General features: G+C 37.1%; 3 protein-coding genes across 8 annotated transcripts in view; 1 reads left to right on the top strand and 2 right to left on the bottom strand.

Moving 5' to 3' along the window:
• The window catches only part of LOC126974770 (plasma membrane calcium-transporting ATPase 3), a 221,106-nt gene that overhangs the window by 79,069 nt on the left and 129,120 nt on the right, over window positions 1-12,917 (bottom strand). The window lies entirely within an intron of this gene.
• Window positions 8,568-11,216, top strand: LOC126974782 (uncharacterized). Its single transcript, XM_050822460.1, has 2 exons — window positions 8,568-8,967; window positions 10,273-11,216. The coding sequence occupies exons 1-2, from the start codon at window positions 8,672-8,674 to the stop codon at window positions 11,159-11,161; spliced, it is 1,185 nt and encodes a 394-aa protein (XP_050678417.1). The 5' UTR covers window positions 8,568-8,671; the 3' UTR covers window positions 11,162-11,216.
• LOC126974785 (uncharacterized) lies at window positions 8,955-11,630 on the bottom strand. The gene is made up of 2 exons (XM_050822465.1): window positions 11,222-11,630; window positions 8,955-9,801 (listed from the first exon to the last, which is right to left on the bottom strand). Exons 1-2 carry the CDS (start codon window positions 11,403-11,405, stop codon window positions 9,059-9,061), a joined length of 927 nt encoding a protein of 308 aa, XP_050678422.1. The 5' UTR covers window positions 11,406-11,630; the 3' UTR covers window positions 8,955-9,058.

Here is a 12,917-nt window from a genome sequence, read left to right as displayed (position 1 = left end):
TGATTCCACAGATTGAGAATGGAGCGAACGGCTATTAAATAATAAGTTTAATTGTACGATATTACTTTGTAAACATATTTTTAGATGAAAAAAAAGCCCGCTGAGTTTTCTTCTCAGGACTGAGGTATTCTTATTGGAATGGGTGGTATTTTTTTCACTTTCAATAAGTGATGTCACATCCTATTTTGGATAAAAATATTTGAATTCGAATAAATTGTAACAAACAACCTAATCAAACTTCTATGTAAATACATAGAAGGTTATTGTCTTGTCAGTAATAAATGTAAAAAAACTCTATGCAAAATGACTGCCTTAGCACTTTTTGACTAGCAGGCCATGTCTTCTTAAACTGACCACAACTTAAATTTTAATAGTGGTTTCAGATTTTATATGCGAAAGTCTCTTGATACATTTTGGGTGAAGCCTTCACTCCTATTAACACAAACATTAAGCTTTATACCATCTTGATAACACACCTCCCACCAAACCTTCACTGATATTGATGAACCCGATGCACCTTTTCAACCACTTGTGAAGCCTCTTTGGAGCTATGAGCGAACACTCTGTCAGTCTACCTACTAAGCTAGAGGTCCCGGGTTCGAATCCCGGTAGGTGCAAGCATTTATATGATGAATATGGATGTTTATTTCCGAGTCATGGATGTTTAAATGTATTTATGTATATTTTTTAGTTAATATATCGTATTAAATATATCGTTGTCTTGCAATCCATAACACAGGCTATATATTATGCTTAATTTGGGCCAAGGTAATTTGTGTAAAAAAAGTGTGTCAATATTATTATTATTATTTTGCTTATTATAGAGCTCTTCAATTGTGGAAAACCATTGTGTCATCTTTTTAACTGTAGTGATTGATTTAGGGCATTTCCTGTACATCAAAGATAAGTATCAAGCTTCAGCCCTTCAAGTGCTCTTATGATTTTGTCGAAATCTGGCTTTAACAGCCTTTTTAGTTCTAACAGCACGCGGTCGTCCCATTATTTAACCTTCGATAGAGGTTGTTTTGGTATATCTATCGATAGTACGATATACGAACATACGACTAATACCTAGCTTTTCCATTGTCTTGAAAATGACCGACATCCGAAGTTTTTAGAAAGATGTAACAATATTTATGGCCGGATTTGTTGAAAAATTTCAGTAGCTAATATCCACCTATCTGTCTTTAACATCGAGCGCTCCTCTCTCAAAGATCGCCTCGTCTTTTATACAAATAGAAATAATCCATGACGTCCGCAAATAGAAAGCCACCTCTCCTAATTCGTATTAAGCCCCGACGTATTTAAATAATGTATGAAGGTATTCTTGGTTCGATGAATTCTCAATGTAAACCTCTATTTGAAAAATGCTATCATAGCTCAGCTAAACTTACCCTGCATTTCAAGTAGTGCTAATATTGGAAAGTCGATGTTTGCAAGGTATTTCTTCATTAATTATCTTTTACTGGTTTACTCCTAAATTTATCCATTTAGAGTCAGGTTTTTGGTATATTAAAATTGTATGCTTTTTCTATACTATAGGTATATAAAAGGTAAAAGCGTAAACGTGCCGTGTTATCTATACACTATAAAGATTTTATAAAAAAAATCATTTTTACACTTTATACTAATGTAAGCGAGGCCAAGCCCAGTTGTCATTACGCATTTTTCATACAATGGCTGATATAGTTTACACATTGTATACCTACCCATGGGAATGATTTTTAACTGGGCCGTCCTACAACTGTCTCGCTATAATACTGCACTTCTACAAAACGCTTTTCCAGTCAAAAATTGTGTTACAAATCCACACCAAATTAACCATTCCTCCGTGAAATAAATATATATCTATATTGTGTCGACTGAAAATAGAACCTCATCCCCCGGTTTGCTAAGTCCCCGACGTATTTCCATAATACATGAAGGTATTCTCGGTTCGATGAAACCTCAATACTATTTGTTCTCGTATCTGAGCCGCACTTGCCTTGCATTTCAAGTATTACCTGTTCTATTTAAAGTGGATTGTAGAAGAAATTGAACTGAATTTTGCTTTAACCTACTTTTTTTGCGATGGAATCATAATAACTAATCGTCCTTATTGCTGAAGAGGAAGCCAATTGGCCTGGGGAGTTGATCATCCCACACGAAGGGCTCACTGGTTCAGCCACGCTCCCCTGGCTTTGACTGACATAAAGATATGCGAAAACTATGGCTAAGTTAGGAAGCGCAAGTTTAAGGCCCAAGTCGTAATCACGGCCACTTTTTCGGAGTTGCACGCTCCGACGCACCATGGACGCGGCGGGGGCGCTTAGTGAGATATACACGAAATGAGCGATTACAAAAATTTGCCCGCCGCCCGCACCTGTCTCAGTCCCCTTTGTCGTCATACCTCCGCGCCCCTGTAGCCCGCAGGCGAGGACTATAAACGGTCGGCCTATAGCACCCACACGGTGCATATATCGAATGCTAAAAAGTTCATCACCCTCACTTCTCTGATTAATTATACAAATAAAACTGAAAACAAAATTTTATTAACGATGCGGGACCTCTCGCGTTCCGTGAGCACACTCTTTCCAACTGAGCCAAACGTTCGAGTGACGTATAGTTGATAAAATCTTGTATGCTTTGTTCAACTCTCATTCGAGTCCCGCATCGTTCATAAAATTTTGTTTTCAGTTTTGTTTGAGTTTTTCATTTATTTTGCAGACTTGTATAAAACTACTACATACTAGCGGTCTCTTGACGCAGTGTCGTTTGAAAATACGATGATAACATCGCGCCTCATTCTAACAATAACTTTCGTAATTCACGTAGATATTATAAGTGATAACAATAACCAAATAATCTATCCGTTAATTAAGATCGTTATCGAGTACGATAGGCAGGTGATTAATGTTCGGCTTTGGAAACATTCGAGGTCCCCGGGGTCGCATCATAACTGCCATTCAGGAGCCGTATTCCTGGATTTGCATACATATTGGAGTCTTAAGTCTTTGACAACTTTGAAGATGTAGTTATAAGTAGATGGGGTTGGAGCGCACTTATAAAAAGGCATTTATTTTCTCAAAATTGATTCCTTTAGAAATCTTTTTGATGTCATTTTTTATACTACTAGATACTACTACCGCTTCGGAAACAAATGGCGCTCTGAGAGAGAAGAAGCGGTGCAAGAAACTCTCCCAGCATTCTTTTTTTGCGCTCTTTTCAATAAAAATATACAATATTGTACAGTCATTTCTATCGCTATAAAATAATCACAATCTAGTCCCAGGCTGTCCGATCATTTAGATATTCAGCAGTGGAGTAATAGGATTTACGACAAAGCCATTTTTTTATAAAACATTTAAATTTATTTATAGATAATGCCTGAACAGTGGCTGGGACTTTATTATAGAAGTGTATACATTTACCCTTAAAGCTATTATGTATCTTATGAAGCCTACTAGAATTAGTTACAAGACTTATTAGTTTTTTGAAGACAATAATATCCTGACAAAAATAAAAAATGCTACTGACTTCATGGCCGGATCTTACTCAAGGTGAAATTTAATCTCACCAAGAATAGGGACGGGACATTAAACAGCGGCCATGTGCGAGTCGGACTCGCCCATGAAGGGTTCCGTAGCAGCAAGTAATATAATATGTTTTTTTTTTTTATATTCGAGCTGATTGAATGAAAGGAAAATTGCGGTTTACGATTTATGACGTTTTAAAAAAAAACACCTAGATCTCGTTCAAACCAACTTTAGAATGAAGTTTGCATGGTAATGTACATTATTTTTTTAGTTTTATCATTCTCTTATTTTAGAAGTTACCAGGTGGTACACTCATTTTACCACTTTGGAAGTGTCTCTTGCGCAAACTATTCAGTTGAGAAAAAAAATATATAAGAAACCTCAAGACCTATCCATAGACCACACACGTTGATGATTTTTTTTTGTTTTCGTTCTATTTTTGTGTGTAAATGTTATTGCGGTTCACAGACTATACATCTACTTACCAAGTTTCAACAGTATAAGTTCTTCTAGTTTTGGAACTAAATGGGGCTATGACATACACGGACAAATTTTTGCAATTTGGCTACGGAACCCCAATGTGGTGATGATTCGAAAGTTTCTTGTATAAACTGCTCGAATATGTCTACGGAAGAATATTTGAGCTTCAGATTGCGTCCTTAGCCTTATTTAGCTTGTAAAGTTTTAAATTTACGAAGGCACTCAAATATTGTTTTACCATCTCGTGCATTAGACGTGACAGACAGGGATAGCAAATTCTTTGTTTTTTAATGACATTAAGGGGAGAGACGAGCACGACGTTCAACTGATGGTAATTGATACGCACTGCCTTTTATGCCTTTTCATTACAATGCAGTGCCGCTTAGAATTCTTGAACAACCCAAATATTCTGAGTGGCACTACAACTGCGCTCAGAAATAGGCGCCGTTGTGGTACCCACAATTTAGCCGGCATCCTGTGCAAATTAGCCTCTCACTAGTAAACTGGTCCTTCGAATTCAATTTATTCGAACGGGCTTCTAGAGCCTAAGTAATGAAACACGTCAATCTAATCCAAACACCGTTTACTAACGCACGACTATGAATACAATGACTATTAAAGGGATTTGTCCTAAAACAATTTAAAGTCTCGGACCAATCGAGTGTAAGTTGATGCGAGATGTTTGAGCCGGGTGGCGCGTCGTGCCAAATTTCTTGTGCTGTAATGATCTTGTGAAACGCTTGCGACCTCATAAACTCATGATTTTTTGTTGTGCTTCGTCCTCGAATCTGAATTTAAAGTTCAAATCATTTTTGGAAGCGTAATATCATTGGTAATATACGAAAAAGGAACAACAAACAATATTTTTTAGAAACAACACGAAGATTTTTAATCCTAAATGGATGATTAATAAAAATTATTGAGTCAGTATTCCAGAAGACGTCTGAACACGAACTCTACAATCAAATGAATTGCTGTCTCTTATATGTTTTTTTATGAAAATAAGGGACGAGACAAGCAGGACGTTCAGCTGATGGTAATTGATACGCCTTGCCCATTACAATGCAATGGGATTCTTGAAAAACCTCAAAAATTCTGAGCGCCTCTACAATTGCGCTCGTCACCTTGAGACGAAAGATGTTAAGCCTCATTTGCCCAGTAATTTCACTAGCTACGGCGCCCTTCAGACCGAAACACAATAATGTTCACACATTACTGCTTCACGGCAGAAATAGGCGCCGTTGTGATACCATAACCTAGCCAGCAGCCTGTGGCCTCCTCCTCCCCACTGGTAAATGCACACTTATGAAGACAATGATGCACTTGATCATTGTAGTGAGACACCAACCACGTGAAATACAGTAAAAACTAAATAATCTATACTATCTGCTACCACTATATTGAAGTACATGATGATGAGACTTCCTGCAGACACATCACAGACTTAAGTAGCAATAGGGACACGTTAACCCCTTGACGCGCGAGATTATAAAAATAAAATCCTCATGTGGTATTATTGATTAAACTAAAATCGCGTGATTTGTAGAAATGCTAACGGCACGCCTTAGGCAATTTGTAGCTATTAATCCCCCCGCTGACCAGCTTATACCGAAACAAAAAGCTATTAAAAGCTTTTGTTTTGGAGGACGTTTCGTAAAAAATTAATCATCGCGGTGCCTTGGAGATATTTGTTAGAAACAAAGAAAATAAGGAAGTAATACTACTACTTACTCTTTGTCGCAACCAAATTGTATGATTCTGCCAAGAGACTACAGTTGAAAGTTCAACAATAGGCAGAATTAATCTTTAGTTGGGTTATTTTTAAGATTGTCGCTATTGTTTTGTTAATTGTTTTCAAACACAGATCTTATACCTTGTTATACGAGGAGCTATTGATAAATAGTGAGGATAAGGTGCAAACTCTTTTGAACCCAAAATAGTAAAAGCTGGCTGGCAAAGCAGGAACTTTGATTAGATTAAAAAGAAAAATTAATAAAAATTAAGGCGCGTCGGAAAGGCGGGTGGTCAAATTGAATATCTCGACCATGGAGCTACTGCTACTGATTTTAATGTGGGTTCGGTCCCAGTGTTAAGGATGTGCAGCTCGTTGTCATCAAAGTACCCTGCCAATTCGGTTCCCCGGTGGTCCTCAAGCGTGCTGCCCCACCAGAGGCTCCGCGCATTGAAGTCACCTCCGATCACAACGCTCAAGGTTCCCAATTTGGATCGGACACTGGACAAACATTCCAGGTATGGTTCCAGGGGCTTACCCCCATCCAGGTAGGCGGACACAATCCCAAGTGTCCAGTCGCAGAACTCAATGGTGATTGCCACTATGTTTTCCGACTGGAGGCTCGGGTCAACCTAACCTAACCTGGAGGTCTTTATCAAAGACTGGTATATGCAAAAAAAATACTGTTTAACGAAATTCGTGAGAAGCAGTGAGGCAAAGTAGCTCCATTAAAATAATGCCCCGGTTCACAGATCCAATATTTAGCTGCGAAGGGTGAAGGTTTTATCAAAGTATGGAATTTTAAGTTTAATAAAGACAATCCCAGCGACTGTATCCAAAAATTAAATAGGATTTTATAAAAGCTACCGACGACATACAGATTATAATAATATATACTCCCCAAAATATTTTTTTTGACAATGTTTTTATTTTTATTTTATTGTGGTTCAGCATTAAAAATACATACAACTTAAAATTATCGACCTTCTATGATGTACAACTATTTTTGTATCGCGATTTTTATATTATTCTGTTCCATCCACAGATACGCAATAGGGGCTGCAGGATGGCAATCGAATACAATAATTGTAGTACGATATATTTGGTAAGTTTGAGAATCGGCCGTCATCTATTTTTTTATGCCAAAAATTTTAATTATTGAATTCTTTTTATTACTTTATATGGCAATACAACGTTTGCTGGGTCAGCTAGTTTGTCTATAAAATTATTTTATGACGACGTACCCAACTTAAATGTAACTTGCGAGCCAAAAGAATAACATTAAAGACTTAGCATTGTACAAGTTAACCGTCCATTTAGTAAAGTGGCTACCAAGTGAGTTCACAGTCAAAATTACATTGCGAACCCGTCGACGCGTGAAAATAATTGGCGATTCATAAAATACGAGTCATATAGCTTGTAAAATACGACTTGAACATTCAAGTTTGCTAGTTTTACTACCAGAATTACCAGCTCAGGTACCTGCTCTGCAGTTCTTCGGATGTATTTTATCAGAAAACTAGCAACCCAAGTTATTTGATTGCATTTTGGCTTCAGTCCAATCTCCTTGCTTGTAATATTTAAGGCGTGAAGGCTCTCAAATTATTGTTTTCACAAAATATGTACAAAAATATATTTTATACTTCGTGTAGTTTACTTTTCAGGTTGGCGTAGCACGTATTCACACATTTGATATTGCAGGAAGAAAGTTATACAATATTATGCACTATTTTCTGATATGGTTCAGCCAATTTCCAAAGTCAAAAATACTTCATTGACATAAAATCAACAGATTGCACGTCAGCCTCAATCACTTAAAATACAATTTAAATACATGCTAATTTCACCAAAGTTTATACATATATATTTTAAATATAAAACGCTCCTTCTCTCTCCGAGCGCCATTTGTTTCCGAAACGGTAGTAGAATCTAGTATATTAGAAATGACATCAAAATGAATTCTAAAGGAATCAATTTTGAGAAAATAAATGCCTTTTATGCCTTTTAATATTTGAAAAAAAAATACTTATTATTTTAATTTTTTGCTTTGTCTTCCAGGTGACCGCGAAATTTGGCAATCGCTCGAGATTTTGAGACCAAGCATTACAATACTAGGCGAGGCATTAAGGGGAGTGTTATCCAAGAGCGGCGATTATTAATTACTAGCTGACCCGGCAAACGTTGTTTTGCCTTATAGAGTATAATTCACGCGATAGTTTTATAAGTAATAAAATATTGCCTATATTATAGCCTGTACATCATTTTGTTCTATTGTCAAAAGTTTTTGCAGCGCACGCAAAAATAGATTTTCGATTTTACACCTTGTGTTACAAAATAGCAATTTTATTACGGATCCCTAATTTTGAAAAAAAAAAACATAGCCTATAGCCTTCCTCGATAAATGGACTACCCAACACTGAAAGAATCATTCAAATCGGACCAGTAGTACCAGAGCTTAGCGCGTTCAAACAAACAAACAAACACTGCAGCTTTATATATTAGTATAGATTATTGTAGAAATTATTTTTTAGTTCTTGAACAAGGCTAATTTTACCCCATTGCGAGACCTACTGCGGCAAGTTTTTTGTTGTACTTTGCCCACCATATTTGTATATATGGCGATCTAAGTAAGTACAGGGCAATCTTAACCTTTATGAAGAACAGCACCACTATACTTCTGTGCCATGCTAGCGGCGTTTTGCCCTCGAGGATGACGGAATTGAATAGTTTCTGAGGGGCCTTAAGTACAGGGGTACAACCACCTCACTGAAGCTCTGCTGTAATTCCATCATCACCCGGCACCATGTTGTTTTTAAACTGTTTTAGGGCCATACTATTCAGCTAAGTTCATATGGCCGCGCGGCACCGCGCGCCGACGCGCGATGTGAGAGTTCACATGACAGGGTATATACGAGCGCCAGTCTGGCATTAACATTGATATACAATGGACGTGGAGGAGGCAATTTGCTTGTGGATTTTATATAGAAGACTGAGACGTCGCAGAAGACGACAAAGGCGATACTGGGTGCATCCAATATTAAGTGACAGACTTTCTTCAAGCCTGTTTGTCACCTTATACCCTAAGTTGAGGTTACATGAAGAAATTTTTTTTAATTATTTCCGTATGTCAGTTGCAACCTTTGATTTTTTATACGATTTCATTGAAAATGATTTAAAATCCAGTGAAAATGCTGTAAGATATTGCATATCACCAAAAGAAAAACTCATTGTAACATTGCGGTAAGTTAACTGTTTATTAATCATAATCACAGTAAAAATTATAAAAAATAAGAAATTATGAGCGAGGCTTCTTGGCAAATTAACTTTTAGTTTAATTGAACAGATCTAATTCTTGAGAATCTTCGTATGACGGGTCACAAGTAACATCACCCGGGGGTGATGTTGCTTGCGATGAACTTGTGGGAGGTGAAGTGTATGAACTAGTTGTATAGCCATATTGTGTTGATTCTCTATCAGAGTACTGCATTGGGTTGCTATATTGAGAACTTTGAAATGAAGCATGATAGTTTCTGGGTGGTCGTTGTGAGCTATATGAAGTAGACGGGTAGTTAAAATCTTCAAGTGGCTGTGCTCGTGTAGCTTGGTATCGTTCTAATAAATTATAAATTTCAATTTTCAGTTTTAAACGCCGGTTTTCAGGAACTTTTTTTATTTCCCTAACCAATGAAAGACAAAATAATTTATCTTCATCGTCATCTTTCTTTTCTGCTGCATTATTATTTCGAGTATTTATGCTTTGTTGTAAAAGATTTGCAAAATGTTCATCGGCAGGGTGAAGTTTGAATTTTTTCCGGGGCACATTTTCTGTTGAAGCTTGAACGCCGCTGCTGTTAACTGCACTATCCAAATCAGGATTCTCTGTAACTTCCGCAACATCAAGGCTGTTGTCAGTTTTTCGTTTCTGGACAACTTGTTTAAGAAATGACAATCTTTGGAAATACGAAAATGAAGATGGTGTTGATGCTGAGGAACCAGACTTCAAATGTTTTGTTTTCTTAAGTTCTTTTACATAGGCATCTCGTAAATTTTTCCATTTTTTTTGCAAAATCGATCCTAGAAAGTAAATAATTAATTATTAGTTTTCATTGCAAAACTATTGAAAAATGTTGTACGATACGGGTGCATAAAGAGTCCTTATGACCTACTCGTACTTTATGCAAATTGTACTTTGTGCACTTTAGGCTCACGTGCCACACTGTAAACACTCGCTATGAATGTGTTTTCTTTGTAGCACTTATTCAGTAAAGATTTCCTTAAAAGAAATAGACATAGACATAGAATTAGGAATAGGAATAGGAGTAGGAATAGGAGTAAGTAGGGGTAGGAATAGGTATGGGAATAGGAATTTGACGAGGAATAGGAGTAGGAATAGAAATGGAATATTTATCGTGGCACGTGAGCATATGCACTTTATGCTCGCGTGCCACACTGTAAACACTCGCTATGCTTGTGTTTTCACTGTAGCACTTATTCGGTAAAGATCTACTTTATGCACGTGTATCTTAAATAACTATTATGTTACAGGTACCTAGCAACTGGTTCTTCATTTGCAGAGTTACAATATGGTTATAAAATTGGCAAGTCTACGATATCGGGTATAATTAAGCAAGTGTGCCAAGTTTTTTGGAGAAATTTAAAAACTTTGGTCATGAGTCCACCAACAAAAGAAATCTGGACACAAATATCTATACAATTTGAAAATAAAGCATATTTTCCAAATTGTGTTGGAGCGTTGGACGGCAAACACGTTCGTTTAATACAGCCACCAGAATCAGGATCAATGTATTACAATTATAAACACTTTTTCTCATTAGTTTTAATGGCTTTATGTGATGCTAACTATTGCTTCATATGGATAGACGTTGGAGCTTACGGAAAAGACAGTGATTCGGGTGTTTTCAAGGAAACGTCATTATTCAAAAAACTCTCAGAAAATTCGTTGAACTTACCAGAGCCTAGATCTATCACAAATAATGAGAGCGATGCATTTAAACTACCATACGTAATTGTAGCTGACGAGGCTTTCGCTATGACTAAAAATTTGATGAGACCCTATGGTGGTAAAATGTTGTCAAAAGAAAAAAAAATATTTAACTACCGCCTTTCTTTAGCACGAAGGTATGTCGAATGTACATTTGGCATAATGTGTAACAAGTGGCGTATCTTACACCGGCCAATAGACGTGAAGATAGATTTTGCTGTTGATATCGTCAAAGCTATTTGTGTTTTACATAACTTGGTAAGGATGAGAGATGGTATAAATCAGGATGATATGATCAATCCAGCGCCATTACCTAATGTGAATCCAACTAACAGTGGACGAGCAATCCATGAAGTAGATAATATTCGAACTAAATTCACAAATTATTTTGTTACTGAAGGTAAATTAGATTGGCAAGATAAAATGGTGTAATAGGTGATGATTTTATAAAACTTATTTTAAATAAATAAAACTAATTAAAAAACAACTTACCCAAATTTTTCTTTTTTTCTTCGGAATCATCATTTTTGCAAAAAATTAAAACTAGTTCTTCCCAAGACCTTCTTTTTAATATTTTATTTGAATAATCCTTAGAGTTAAGATTCCAAATCGCATCTCTTTTTTCGATTTCGTCGATAAGCAAATCGATAGGCACAATGTCATCTTCGGTACTCATTGCATCGATCTATGTGTCTTTCCGTCTCAAGGCGCGCGGATCAACTGAACAGGTCGATACAGGTTTGAAATACTTGGGCCGCGCGGCAGCGCGCGGTTCTAGATCTTGCGCGCGGGTCAGAGCGCGCCGCGCGTTGGCGTGCGGTACCGCGCGGTAATGTAGACGATAATTATCGTTTATATTGATCTTGTGCCGCGCGGTTCGTAGTTCCGCGCGGTACCGCGCGGCCATATGAACTTAGCCTTCTCGTACAGGCTGACGTCTGGGATATTCAAATTCAAATATATTTGTTCAAAATAGGATTCAAAATCACTTATTAAACGTCAAAAACTACACCCCATTCAAAATAAGCTGCCTCAGATCCGAGAAGAACGGGCGCAAGAAACTCGGCGGGCTTTTATGTAATATCGTACAATAAACATTTATAATTAAAGAGCCTGAGAGTGTTCGCTTCATTATCAGTCTGTGGTATCATTAAGAAAATCGTTTATGCTATAGTAACCTTTCCCACACAAACCTTTTTCAACAATTATTTTACATTTCGTAACACATTTGTTATGTGCATTTTTGGGATCATATTGTAGAAGCATATAAATCGCCCAATAAAAGACTTACAAGTTTGACTGATAACAAGTTTATGTTTGTTCGATATCTTCGGTATAGTGTCGGGTAGCTCTTGGGTCTGAAGACTGAAGCCTTGTTGGTCTAAGTAAGTATACAGGGCAATGTTTACATTGTAATTGATTAAAATATAATATAATGATTGAATGCACGATCAATAAGCTGTCTCTGGTGACTGGCAGCGCAAGTTGTTACACAAAGTCGAACATTTGCTATTCTGGCGACGTGCGATGGCCGACGAGCGACGTGGCGTACATCGACCAAACTGTGCCCAATACCTCAAACGACACTGGATAAAATTGCGCAACGAGGAAAAAAATAATAATAAAGCGGCAAGTGTGAGTCGTACTCGCCCATGAAGGGTTCCGTAGCAGCAATTAACATAATATAAGAGTTATATAGAAAGGAAAATGATATTAAATTATTTAAATGGAAAAGGCAAAAATTCCTTGCTCAAAATCTTACAGTGCAAATGAGCTCTCATTATTTAAACGAATTAAAAAAAACAACTTACTGATCTCGAGAAAAACGTAAAAAGATGATCGACTCTTATAACGTAGGGAAAATTAAGGTGATTGAGTGGTGGTTTACCAGTGGGAGGCTCCTTTCCATAAGATGCCGGCTAGATTATGGGTACCACAACGGTACCACAACATTACTGTGTTTCGGTCTGAAGGACGCCGTAGCTAGTGAAATTACTGGGCAAATGAGACTTAACATCTTATATCCCAAGGTGTCGAGTGCAAATGTAGTACCACTCAGAATTTTTGGGCTTTTCAAGAATCCTGAGCGACACTGCATTGTAATGGGCAGGGCGTATAAATTACCATTAGCTGAACATCCTGCTCGTCTCGTCCCGTATTTTCATAAAAAAAATTGAAATGATTTCAT

Source organism: Leptidea sinapis, chromosome 33, assembly GCF_905404315.1.
Source record: "Leptidea sinapis chromosome 33, ilLepSina1.1, whole genome shotgun sequence".
NCBI classification, from domain to species: Eukaryota; Metazoa; Arthropoda; class Insecta; order Lepidoptera; family Pieridae; genus Leptidea; species Leptidea sinapis.
The sequence above is the reverse complement of the archived record's forward strand: the minus strand, read 5'-3'. Positions and strand labels throughout refer to the sequence as shown.